Source organism: Megascapheus bottae, chromosome 3 (genome assembly GCF_031878675.1).
Source record: "Megascapheus bottae isolate mThoBot1 chromosome 3, mThoBot2.hap1, whole genome shotgun sequence".
In the NCBI taxonomy this organism is placed as follows: Eukaryota; Metazoa; Chordata; class Mammalia; order Rodentia; family Geomyidae; genus Megascapheus; species Megascapheus bottae.
Window position 1 is genome coordinate 73,911,959 of NC_143511.1, and position 14,041 is coordinate 73,925,999.

The window sequence follows — 14,041 nt, forward strand, 5'->3', positions numbered from 1 at the left end:
TTAGTAGCTCAGGTTACAGACATGAGCACCTAGCACATATGATGTTTTTTAGTAACTTTATGGTCAAAACAAAATTTACGATGATGGTGATATAGACTTCGTCACTTTGACGTATCAGTACCCAGAAAATTTACACAGATTTTGGAGCATTTTGGATCTTTTGGATTGGGGATACTCAGTTTGTAAAACCAAAACATGTAGCATAATCTCCATTGTTTTTCTAAAATATGCCAGATTATTTTAAAATTGTCTCATCATACCTTCTCTCCTGCCTCTTGGAATTTATCTTGAGGAAATAATGTGCAGAGATTGTGGGCTGTCATCCTTATTTTCCCATCACCCACTAGATACGTCCATAAAAAGGATGTCTATCATTATGGACATAGCTAATTCATTCCTCATCCTTTTTGAGCTTTAGCCTCCCTTCCTCCCTCCCTCCCTCCTTGAAGTCACCTCTACTGGGTATTCCTAGCACTATCTATGTTTCCCTTAGACCACCTACCACATTGCAGCTTTACATTTGTTTGTGTGATTGATTTTTCTGGAAATAAACTTGAGGGCAGGAACCAGCATTTTTGGGCTGGCATTTGGCACAGTCCTCAAATAGTAGGACAAGGAAATGTAGGGAGGTATCTTCAGAACCATGGAAAGAGGGACAGAACCATAATGTGACAAGTAAATGGACTCCAACAGTTTAATGAACTAGTATACAGTATAGGTTTCCAGGATTCATTCTTGGAGTACCTGCGTCCCTGCCCTCCCCTAGAAGTTTTGGGGGTTCTGTCTTGTTTTGTTTTGTTTTTAATAGGTCTAGGGCAAATCAGTGAAGATCATATTTCCTACAGGCTTCTGTCTTAACTGTTGCTGGGGCAAGAGCCACACTTGGAGAAGCACTTGGGTAAAAGATAGTTTCTTATTAATAAAAGGTACCATTTTAATATTAGAGCCTTTGGAAGTCCAACCACTGTGTCTAAATATACAGTATACATTTAGAAATATAGCAAAATGAAATACTTGATTTCAGCATAAAATCTTTTTTTAACCAGAGCAAGTCAACAAAATGAGGTTAAATGGGATTTGAATATATCTAATTAATACAGTTGATCAAACAGCTTTGAAGCCTCTAAATAAGAGCTCACAGTGTTCTCGAGTCACTACAAAAATTATTTTAGAGCCAGGAGTTCAGCCTAGTGGTAGAGTGCTTGCCTAGCATACACGAAGACCCAGGTTTGATTCCACAGTACCACATATATGGAAAAAACCAAAAGTGGTGCTGTGGCTCAAGTGGTAGAATGCTAACCTTCAGAAAGCCCAAGGACAGTGCTCAGGCCCTGAGTTCAAGCCCCAGGACTGGAAAAAAAATATTTTAACCACAAAAAGTTGTATAGCTTCTGTATTGGGAAAGAAAAGCTACAAACAGACCAAGAAGCCACTTAAGGAGGAAAAAAAAATGTTATGACACCAGTAATAGAGTGTTGATATCTGTAATCTACAAAAAAATTGTGTGCTTCTCAAAGGAAAGTTGTGGAAAAAATACTCTAATTAATTAAACAAGAAAAGTAATCAATTTCTTTAGAAATTAAAGAAAGGGAAAGCGGCCTCCCCCATTCACAATGTAGCTTCTCACTCAGATATGCATAACAGATACTGTTAAATGTTGCCCTGTGATTTTTTTTACCTTTCTGGTAGGGGCCTTGAGGGGTGTGGCTCTCAAAAACATTTAAACTGCCTGCCCACCCTCCCCCTTCCCCAATGTGCTAAGATTCTGTGTTACCATCATGTGCAAAACTAATGAGTGAACATGCAAACACTCCTGTGACAATATGGATCACAGCATTTTTTTAATAAGAGAAAACAAAATGGAAACAAATCTTAATGTCCCTTGGTAGAGGCCAACTGGCTCAGCAAATTCCCAAGACCCATGGGAACCATCAGCCAATAAAGGCGGTGGAGATCGATACTTATCGATTGGGCAAGATGTCCACAAAGTATTGTCGATTGAATATACCAGGTTACAAAGAGAATATTGATCAGGGCTGGCTAATTCAAGGCCACAGGAGCCAGACAAATGACAGCAGCCTGAGAAGTGATCCCGGATGGGATGGAAGCCCAAGGCAGAACTGTAGCCAAAAGGCTGGAAGCTCTGCTCCCTAGGGGAAATGGACTTCTCTTTGTGTGGGGAATTACAGACAATTGAAATTTATTTCTTTTTAAGATGTGGTACTTGTATTTATCAGTATTTTATAATTTTCCCCCAGTGAACAATATTACATCAGACATTTTTAAGAAGAAAGAAGTTAGGCAGAGCCAGAAGAGAGGTAAAGGTAAAGTCTAGGGGTCTACAAGGAAGAAATGACCCTGGCTGCCGCCAGTCCAGGGGGAGGTGCTGGGGAGCAGAGCCCTTGGGTGCCGTTTGCAGAGGGCTGATGGAGAGGTTGACCTTGGCAGTCAGCAGGGGTCACAGCACACCTCCTGAGCACCAGGGCTGGGAGGGGGGGCCGGTGGAGGCAAACAGCATGTGCCAGGTACTGTTTTAAGACTTGACATACAAATTTAATCCCCACAGCAATCCTAGAAGGCGGTCCTATCAGCTCCATTTTACAGCCAGGAAAACAAAGGCACAGACAGGTTAAGACACTTCCTGAGGTTACATTACTTGAGGTGGCCAAACTTGAGATTTGAACGGAGACAGTCTGGCTTCAGAGTCAGCTGGTTTTCACTTACCAGTGGTCCTGAATAAGGAGGAATTTGTTTGGGGATGGGAGACACTGATGCTCTGGGTGGGGGCTAGGTGCCCTTTTCACACCTTCCTCTCCTTGGACAGAAACTGGCAATTACACCTGCGAGTTCTGTGGAAAGCAGTACAAGTACTATACGCCGTACCAGGAGCACGTGGCCTTACACGCCCCCATCAGTGAGTACCTCCTCTCCTTGAGGAACATGGAGGCCAGGGGTGGGGGAAGTGGGGACCACCACCAGCCAGGACCTGGAACCTGCCAGCCCAGTGTGAGAACCAGGTGAGCTCAGGTCTGGTCTGTCCAGGTGTCTGGATGCAACCTTGACCAGCAGACGACAGCACTCTACGTCAGTTGAGAATCAGGCCATTCCAAGCCAGCCAGTGAGAGAGACCTAAGGCTTTTAGAGATGGGCATCCCAAGGGCGGATACCACTTTTCAAGATCCTGAAATGGCCCAGTCCCCACTCCTTCTAAACTCGTCAAAACCCGTGCTTTCCTGAAGGTTCTCCCACCCTCAGAGCCAGCAGCAGCCTGGGGCACAGCCTGCCCGGGACGCTGCCCAGCTGCCCCAGCAAGACATGGATGGCAGGACCAGACACCTCCTCCACTCCCTGCTGTGCCCTGGCCATGGAAAGCTGAGGAGGAAGAAGGAGCCCTAAACCCTGAGAATTAAGCCCAGTAGAATCACAGGTCCTCCCAGTACACGCACATACACACACACGCGCGCACACACACGCGCGCACACACACACACGCACACACACACACACACACACACACACACACAGGTCCTCCCAGTACACACACACACACACACACACACACCTCTGCCCATATCCTTCTTCCTCCCCTGGCAAAGGCAGAAAAGACTCAAAGTCTGCTTCCCCCAGCTGCCATCCATTTTTCTGATGCCTCTTTGTACAGTTCTGGGAGGCTGTACCCCAAGACACTCCCCACCCAGTCCCAAGCCAAGAGAGCCCTCAGCTCTCTATACCTTCCTGTATAGTGTCTGACAGGTGAGCTTACAGGGCCTGTGTCTGTGAGCCTGTCCACTAGTTACCTACTTGGTTTTTCACAGTAGCGTTCTGAGGGTCCCCTCACCCCTTTTGTGGATAGAAGAGTTGGTCCAGAAGCAGAGGGAGGACTCACACAGGGCCTCTAAAGGAGAGACATACTTGTAGTCTTGTGGAGGGTGAGGGTCCTGACATGCAAGTGGGTAGACCCTCTGAAGGTACTTGTGGAGGAGATTAGGAGAGGCCAGAGGTAGTTGAGGCCTAACACTGAATCTGTAGAGCGTTGTGATGGCTTGAGATCTTCCAATCCACGAACATGGTATATGTTCTTCAAGTCTTAAAGGTTAGACTACTTTCTCTGGGTAACAGTGCTTGCTTTGCAGAAGAGAAATCTTACCTGTGCTTCTTCTCTTTCTTTCTTTTCCTTTTCCTTTTTATTATGTATTTGTTTGTACCATACTGGGAATTTGACTCAGAGCCTAGGTGCTGTCCCTTAGCTCTTTTGCGGAAGGATGGTACTCTATTATATTAGCCACACCTCTACTTTTTGCTGATTAGTTGGAGGTCAGATTCTCATGGACTTTACTTCTTGAACTGGCTTTGAATCTGGATCCTCAGATTTCAGCTTCCTGAGTAGCTAAGATTACAGGCATGAGTCATGAGCACCTGAGAACATCTATTCTATTTATTTCATTATGTCTGTATGCTGCTGTGATTTTTTTGAATTTAATCTTCCATTTATTGCCATTACATAAAATAATTGATTTGGAGCTATTAAATTTGTATCCTGCAAATTTGCTGAATTTGCTTCTTAGCTCTAATAGGTTTTTTATAGACTTCATATGATGATGTCATCTGCCGATAAAGACAACTTCACTTCTTCCCTTGAGATCTGTCTTCTTTTCGTGATTGTTTTTCTTCCTCACTGTCCTGCTTGGGACTCGTAAGTACAGCGCTAAATAGGAGACGTGAGCGGACCTCTCTGCCTGTCCCCTATTATTGGAGCTCTGTCTCCTCCCGTCAGGTTATGATCATTTCCATCACTATTGATTGTGCTACTCAAGGTAGGGCCTCACAGATGCCTCTTGTCAGCTGAGGACTCCTACTTCTGCTGTCCTTGAAGTTTCCGTTGTACATTAGCATGTGTGACTTTCTCCTCATTCTGTTGAGAGGACCATGTGTGGATTCTTTTCTATCTCTCAGTGCTGAATGGCATATTTTTAAGGTATCTCTATACTTCATTGCTAAATGCTTCACAAAGCATCCCTGTACTTTATTAAAGTACATTAGGATATTAGAAAATCACAGAAAATGAAGCGACTTGCAACAGTAGGGTGTTTCTTCTTTGGCAGAAGATTGAACCCCTTTAAAACTTTATGAGGATTAAGCATCTGCTACTTGCTGACATTTGATGTTTACATTGAGAAATACTATATTTCCCACCATGAAGTTCTCACGTAGGCATCTAAACTATTTGAAAGGCCAGGGTCGTTTGTATAACTAATAGGTTTTCCTAACTCCTAATATCACTCCCTAAAACTATCACAGAGCAGTGGACTTTAGTCCTAGACTGGCAGAATATACCCCTGTTCAATCAGTAGTGTGTTAACTGAGGGTCCTAATTTTTTTGAATGCTTATTTCTAGTGAAAGATTTTTTTTGTTAAGCCATTGTTATGGAGGTGTATCACCATGAGATAAAATGCCCATTGTCGGATCTAATTGAGTGGTAAAGCTACATCACAGGGTATTTCTATGTGTAGTTTTTTGAGGACCTCCGTACTCACTTCCACTGTGGTTGTACTAGTTTATATTCTGACCAACAGTACCATAGGCTTTCTGTCTCCCACATCCCCATCAGCATTTGTTCGTGTTCTTATTCTTGATGATGGCCGTTCTAGCTGGAATGAGATGGAATCTCAATGTTGTTCTGATGGCCAGGAATGTTATTTAAAGTATGTAGTTGGTACATTTTGATCTATTTCATTCATGAAATTATCACCGACATTAAGATACTAAGTATGTCTACAGTCACCCCAGCAGTTCCTCCTGCCCACTCTCATCTCTTGCTCACTCTGTTCCTATTCCCTGACAGACACTGCTCTGCTTTCTATTCCTGTTGATTAGTTTGCATTTCCTATAATTTTATATACATGGAATATTACGTGTGTTTTGGTTAGGGGTCTTGGTCTGGCTTTCTCTCACATAATTGTGTTGATAATCATTGATGCCTGTATGTATAAATAAAGAGTTCATTCTTTTAATTAATGAAACAGTCATGCATCACTTAGTGATGGGTCTACATTCTGGGAAATGCATCATTAGGCTATTTTGTTGTGCAAACATCAGAATTTACTTACACAAACTAAGACAGCTACAGCATCATTAGGCAAATAATCTTATGGGACCACCACCGTTCCTACCATCTGTCATTGACCAGACGTCTTTATACAGAACATGGTAGCGTTCCATTGTCACGATTTATATACCACCATCTTTTTGTGTCACTTATGGATGAACATTTGAATTGTTTCTACTTTGGAACTAATACAGTAGAGCCGTTATGAATACTTGTGTAGGAGTCTTTGTGTCGTGTGGAGGTGCAGGATCATATGCAAGTCAATGTTTGACTTGTAAGAATACTCAACTATTTTCCAAAGTGGTTTTGCCGTGTTAAATTCCAACCAGTAGTACACTTTCCTTGTATTTTGTCCTTGTTCTCACTGGATGTCAAAATAATGTTCTTTTGTGGAACAACTCTTTTCTCAAGAGTTGCTTTGGGATTGGTATTATTTTCCATAAATGTTCTAAAAGAATTCAGTAGTGAAGCTTTCAATCCCAGAATTGTCTCCTTCCTTCCTTCCTTCCTTTCTTCCTTCCTTCCTCTTTCCTTTTGTTTTGTGCCACACCTGGCACGTGTGCGTGCACGTGCACACACACACACACACACACACACACACACACACTCTCAGAATCTCAACGCTGTCCCGAGCTTTTATGCTCAAGGCTAGCACTCTACCACTTGAGTTCAGCTCCACTTCTGGCTTTTTGGTGGTTAGCTCAAGATGCGTCTCATGTACTTTCCTGCCCAGATGGCTTTGAACCACAGTCCTCAGATCTCACCTTGCTGAGTTGCTAGGATTACAGGCATGGGTCACCAGTACCCAGCTTTAAATTGTTTCTTTATAAGAGGGATTGTATAGAAAATGTATTTCATTTCCAAATATTTGTCTGTTGTTCAGATTTTTAAAAATTGTTTTCTAATTCGATTTCATTTAGTCAGAATACAGATGCTGGGCAGTCCCCCTCCCCTTCCCTCCCCACCCTTTGTGTATTGCTACTGGGGCTGAACTCAGGGATTCACACTTTCTCTTTAACATTTTTGCTCACACTGGCTGTCTTCCAGTTGAGCCACATTTCAAGTGGTTAATTAGGGATGGAGTCTTGACTGGGCTGGTTTCAAAGCACCATCTTCCAGGTCCCCACCTCCTGAGTAGCTAGGATTATAGGTATGTATCATCAGTGCTAGGCTTATTCTAAGCAATCTCTAATCTTTGAAATCTATTGAGATATTTTATGACTACCTACTATATATGTATAAAAATGTACTTTCTTGCTGTACATTCCATGTTAAATTATGTTTTGTATACAAAAAAAATCCTTACGAACAACACCTAGACCTTGAGTTCAAGCCCCAGTACTGACATCAAAAGATAAAATAAAATTAGTAATTCCTTTACATCTGGCTTACATGTTTTTATGGTGAAAAGTTAGAGATCATTCTGATTGTCTTTTTCTTCTAAATGTAATATGTTAGGAAAATGGAGAACAGAAAAGGAATAGACCAGACTCAACAGGCTAGGCTTGTTTATTGCCAGCGCAGGGCACAGCCATCCATCTGAGCTTCCTGGGGGTTTGGAGGTTGTGCAAGGGACTTGATTTGAGGGCTGTGTTTGTATGGGTCTTAACAACGAAGCAGAAAATAAAAAAATTGGCTATGGTCTCTTGGGGGCCAAGGGCAGTGTCCTTAGCCAGGCTCAGATTGGAATGTTCTACCTGGGATGAAGGGACTGAACCAAGGTCAGAATGACCTGCCTGCATGCTTGTGAGCACACACCTCATGTTGTGCTTGACTTGGGGGAGTAGGCCTGAATCAATCCTTCGTAATGCTTCTCTTTTCTCTGACTCCTTTTAAGTATGTCTGTAATACTGGTGTTTAGCCGTTGGATTATGGTGTGTTACCTGAAATTCATTCAACTTGTTGACCAGTAAGATTGTATTTTTTTATTAGATTTGGGGACATTTCAGCCAGTCTTTCTTGAAATGTTTTTCTTCCTTAATTTTCTTTCTTATAAAAAGGTTAATTACATATATGCTAGACCTTTGAAAACATTTCTAGATGAACTGACATTTTGCTTTTTCACCCTCAGTTTCCCTCTGTGCTACAATAGTGATATATTCTCTTATCTACCTTCAAGTTAACCGATCTTCTGTAGTATCTAATCTCTATAAGCCCTCTTTGGTTCCTTTCTTACATCTTCCATTTTATTCTCTTTATAATAGTTATATTCTCTTTTAAATATTTGGGCATCTTTGTAATAGCTGTTGTAAGGTCCTTGTCTCCTAATTCCATCATTCCTGTCATTTCTGTTTCTGCTAACTTGCTCAGCAAACCCCACCTTTGATTATTAATCGTATTTTCCTGCTTCATCAAAAAAATGTGCTTATTCTGTGCTCCTTATTGTAGATGATATGTTGGTGACTAGACTGTCATTTTCATCTTTCGTTTTAGCAGGCAGGTAGTTTGCTTTGAGATCAAGGTACTCCATAGTCTTATGTTGAGGTGTCTTCTTTAGGGCAGGTGGGAGTAAGTCTTAATCCTAGAGTTCCAGTAGCCCTTCCCTAGGCTTTCATAATAGTTCTCAAGTGAAGGAATGTGCGACCTACGCAGTGCTCTCAAGCATGTTCTGTCTCTGAGACATCACCAAAGTCACAACTCCCCTCTCTGTTTCTCCCTCGTGACACAGATTCACTGTACAAATCAAGTGTCCACATTCAGCTCTAATGACTTCCAGGGGGGCCCTTAGTAACATTTCCGGAATTCTTTCTATGCTCATTTCTCTTCCTTTTGTTATTCTGCCCTACAAATTCCAGCCACCTCAGCAGCCCTGACCTCTGATCACCATCTCTTTGATTCAGTGGCCTGGCATGCTTCCATCTGGGCCCCGCTACTCTGTGCCCTGACCCACAAGCTCTCTAAGCAGACAGTTGGAGTGACTACAGGGCTCATATTCTGCCTTCTCTCCTGCATCACATTCCTGCAATGCCTGTTGGTCAAGGTTTGAAAACTGTCATTTCTTAGTCCAGCTTTATAGTTGGAAATGGAAAGAAGGCTGGTCCTATTCCAATAACTCTATCCTGACCAACACACCGAGGAGATGAAACAAGGGAGACTGAGGCTGGAAAAGGACTCTTAAGAGTCCAGAACCATGGAGTCAGAGAACTCCAGAGTGGCCTGCCCTGTCTAACCTCAGTGTGGCTTCCATTTCAGTAAGTCTCCAGTCTTGGGCCCTAACTTTCTTACCCAGGAAGATTAGTGGAGAAATCAGAGCTGGACTCCAGGTGCCAGTATTGTGTTAAATGTGTAGGTTCATTCTGTGGTAAATGAGAAACCATTAGACAAGCCAGAGGTCATTGCTGTCCTTGGTTTAGAAAGAGGGGGAGGGAAGGGAGGAAGGAAGGAACATAGAGAAATATCTATTTCCACCTCAGCCTCTATTTCTGAGTCGGAAAGTGAGTCCAGAGGGTTGGAGCTCTGCTGTGATGGACTCCATATACCCATAGACTGAGGCCCTGGTAAACCCCTGCTAGTCTGGAATAGGGCCTCCTAAAGAGCTCCCCTCTCCTGGCACCTGCCGTTCTGTATGCTCCTGGCTTCCCTCACTGTCTCAGCTTGGTGAACAAGGTCCATGGCGGCTCCCTGCCTGTGTGACTTGTGCTGGGTGGCTGAGAGTCCTTGCTTTCTGACCTCAACATCACCATCTATACCAGGAATGGGCAGAGGCACAAGGTCAATGGCCATTCATGCTGGGCTGTGAGTGGAATCCCTAACACTCAGGGATGGATGCTGTCCTGGTTATACAATGAGGCCCCATGCCCCCTCTCTCCCAGAGCTGGCAACCAGATCTACTGGGCAGCTCAGTGCCTTGGCCAGGGCTCCCAGGCACTACACAGCCCCTTCCCCAAAACCATGTGGGCTCCACCAAGCTTTTCACTTCCCCCTGCCTGGTCACTTCACCACAATCTGTCCCTCCTTGTCCACTTCCTGTCCTTCTAAACTAGCTTTCTCTGGAGGGAAACCATTGAGACACCAACATTCTAGAAAAATGGGCCTGACCTGGGCTGGTGAAACTGGTACTGCCAAGAGTGGATCCCAGCCTGAGGTCTCAGACCCTAGATGACTGGGCTGGCCAAGGGTGATGAAAGGCTTCCAAGGTGGGCTAGAAACAACCTCCAGGTAACTCAGCCAGAGCTGGTGGTCAGACTTCCTTTGAGGAGAAGCTGGGTAAGTTTTAGATGCTCAGGCTCTCCCTTGCTCATGTTGGGCACCGGGGCCCTCGCTGTCTGCATGGGAAATGACAGCAACACAGCAATGTGTAGAGAGCTGACTAACACATGGGGGGAGGCGGGAAACCTGTGGCCTGCAAAGCCACTCTCTGGGCTGTCCCCACGGGTCCTTCGGACTGATAGCATGACCTCCTCAGGTACCGCCCCTGGGTGGGAGCCGCCCGATGATCCAGACACGGGTTCTGAGTGTTCGCATCCAGAGGTCACCCCATCTCCACGCTTCGTGGCAGCGAAGACCCAGACGAACCAGTCAGGGAAAAAAGCTCCCGCCTCTGTAGTTCGATGTGCCACCCTTTTACACCGCACCCCTCCAGCTACCCAAACTCAGACGTTCCGCACTCCAAACTCGGGATCTCCAGCCAGCAAGGCAACCGCAGGTACCAGTGGCCCTCATTCCCCTCGCTTCCTCCACCCTGCGCCCCTCTTCACCTGCCTGGGGTCATCATTCCCTTGCAAGAGTGAGAACAGAGGTCCCATCATGCTCTGGGGCAGTTCTGAGGCCTCAGGACATCTGGGCATGACCAAGGCAGGCCGCTTAACCTCTTGATTACAGGTTCTGGCACTCTAAGTCACTGAGTTTTACAAGGTCCATAACCTTTTTTTTTTTCTTTTTTTTAGTAATAAAACATGGTTTTTTTGTTTTTTGGGGGGTTTTTTTTTGCACCAAATCATTGCCGAAAGCAATTTGATTTTCATAAGGTTTGGTAGCTGAAGGTAAACTGCCTCCATTTGAATATTGGATTTCATGTGAAACTGAATTTTCAGCTAACATGGAGACCATGAGGAGGAGCAGTGGGTGTCTCTTTTCACAGGGCGCTTGCCCACAGGTCTCCACAGTCCTTTCCATGCTGTGGTCCTGTGGTAGGCATCATTTCTCGTTGTGCTCACACTGATGTCTGCGTCCATCCACCCAGGTCATCCATTTATGTCACGTGACATACATTTGGATCTTCCCCCTTTCAGAAGACTCAAGCTAAAGCTCATTTCAGAGCTATAAAACTGGGTGGTTGACCAGAGCTCAGGAAGAAACTAGAGGTTGCTAACCCTAGTGTTTTCCTGGTCTGTGCAGAACCTCTGGAAGAGCAAACAGGAAATCAAGTCCCTAATGGGCATTTTCTCCAGGAAAATAAAAGACCTACTGTTTGTTGGGCACTTGCTGCCAGGAATTCTTGGATTAATTCTTGTTGTGTGGAACAAGTCCCAGGCTCTTGGCTATGATATGGGGGTTGCAGAGTGGATTGATGAAACCTGTATGCCTGGGGCTGGGTGGCTTTTTTTGTACCCTTGGAAGGTCAAAGCTGATCGCTGAATGAATATGCAAGTGAGCATATGGAGAGAGAGAGAGTAGGAGGGTAAATGAGCACTGGGTGCGTTTGGTGTTAGATGACCTGGCCAGGTAATCTGTTGTGATCCCCTTCCTATGATTCAGGAAGCTGATTTGGGCCCAGGCTCTGGTTGGTTTGTGCTTTTCAGGCTTACATCACTTAGTGGAGTGTCAATGAGCCTTGAGATTAACAGACTTGTCATTGTGGTCTGGATCTCGTTGGTAGACATCAACTCATGTAAATAATGGAATTGTGACTGGCCAATGTGGTGCTCTCTTGATCTTGAGCTTGAGTGACTACCACTTCTATAAAGAATAGTCTCAGGGGCTGGTGTGTCTCGTGTGGTAGCTGTTGTGTGGCAGTGCCTTCAAGCCATCCTCCAATTGGCCATGGGGTGTACCTTGGGCTGCCCTCTGGGACTTGGAAGCCACAAGGCTTTGAATTTACAGCTAGGAAGGTCAGAGGGAGCAGAAGCCATTGGTGGCTGAGAGAGGTAGAAGTTGTCACCACCCTCCCTACCCTGGATTATGTGACTCTGTGTGTGTATCTGCGCACACGCGTGCGTGTGTATACACACGTGTCTGCACAAGTAGTCTCAGCCAAAGAATCTGGCAAGGAAAGCTACCCAAAATTGCTCAACATTAACTGAGAAATAGGAGCATCCTTGGAGTTGTTCTCCCTTAAAAGGAAGTGTCTGTCCTTCCTTTTTCCACCTGTAGTCCCATCAGCCTGTAGGGGGATTAAGGAAGCCGATGTTAATGTTGTTGAGGTCTAAACCAGTGCTTGATACACCAGGGCCCATGTGCCTGACACACCCTAGGTGTGCACCCCCTGGTGCATCCACCACAGAACTACAGGGCCTCTGCAACTCACAGATGCTATTTTGAGCCACTCAGCCCAGGCACCAGGCAGCACATCTGAGGAGAGCATGGAGGTCCCTGCATCGTGGGGCCCTCCCTCCCAGGAGGGAGCTCTGGAGGTCTTGTAGGAGTCATGGGGTGGAGGGGGCTGAGCCAGCCTGCAGGGGTTTTTTGCCTTCCATTTCCTCAGTTTTGCTTTCCATTCATCACCTCCATGATTACTCAGGCTGAGCTCTTGCCCTTCTTGGGGAGGGTGGGCCAGATGACATTAATATTTCCCCAGAGTGGGTTTCCAGAACCACCATTGGGGGGGGAATCTTATAGAATCTTTATAGTTAAAATGAGGTTCTGCTAGAACCCTCAGTATCTGATGGGGATGGGGCAAAAGGTTGATTTAAAGAGAGCTAGGTGTGTTCTCCTTCCAGTCAGACTCCTCCGAGCCTTTGATAATCTGTGTAAGCTACTTCCTCTTATTAGAGGGACTAGGTGAGCTGCACATCTCACACTGACTGGTTCACAAGGTCTCACCTCCTAGCCCATAGCTCAGCCCCATGGTACCCAGAGGGCCTTGGAAAAGCAAGGTTGTCTTCCCACTCAGACTTTGTCTCATGATCCCTGCACTTGAGGGTGGCTACATCTGTGGCTTTCTGCTTGACTGGATCCTGTTGCTGTATTACCGGGCTTCCAGAGAGAACCTGGGCCATTTCTTCCCCTGGATGACCTCTCACCTGATTATTGCCCTTCCCAGGATAAGGGTCTGTCCTCCATCTCCTTATCATGGCTTCTATCCCCAGACACACTCCCTGCCAGTAAGGACACTGAGCATAAAGAGTCAGGATCTACTGCTTGAGCCCCCAGCTACTCAGAACTACCTGACACCAGAGAACAGGCTACATCTTCCCTACCCCTTGGTGGAACCAGGACCATGGAGTCAGGGAGAGGAAGCCACAAGGGGGAAGATTCAGATGACCTGGTGTCACATGAGTGACTCCCCAGGAGCCAGAGTTGGGGTGGAGGGCCACCCAGGCCTGTTTGCTATCAGGTCACTGATTGGATTTCATCTATGTCCCTGGGCCTGTGCTTCCCCTCCCCCATCCTGTCCATGCCTGAACATCTTTGGGACTGCCTGAAGGCAGAAGGGTCTCTTGATGGGCGACCAGATGACTCGGGAGGCTAGGAGGACTGGCTCTGAATCCTGGAGTCTTCACCCCCACTGTATTGGTTCCTCTTCCCCGAGCAAAGAGTCCCCAGCATCCATCCAGCCCCAGAGGCCTCTTCCTGCATGCCCCCACCCCAGACCCCATGCTGACCACACCCATGGCTTCTTCTTTCTCTCTCCTGCCTCCCTGCCTAGCAGAAAGCGCTTTCAGTCGAAGAGTAGAAGGCAAAGCACAAAACCACTTTGAAGAGACCAATAGCAGTTCGCAAAACTCCAGTGGTGAGTGTGCCGGGGACAATGGCCTGGCCACAGCTGCCACCAAC

General features: G+C 45.7%; 1 protein-coding gene across 1 annotated transcript in view; it reads left to right on the forward strand.

Moving 5' to 3' along the window:
* The window catches only part of Znf618 (zinc finger protein 618), a 147,408-nt gene that overhangs the window by 120,523 nt on the left and 12,844 nt on the right, over window positions 1-14,041 (forward strand). Inside the window, exons 10-13 of the mRNA XM_090330482.1 lie at window positions 2,259-2,324; window positions 2,825-2,914; window positions 10,512-10,751; window positions 13,917-13,997. Coding sequence (XP_090186608.1) covers window positions 2,259-2,324; window positions 2,825-2,914; window positions 10,512-10,751; window positions 13,917-13,997 — 477 coding nt within the window. The remainder of the gene's footprint in view (window positions 1-2,258; window positions 2,325-2,824; window positions 2,915-10,511; window positions 10,752-13,916; window positions 13,998-14,041) is intronic.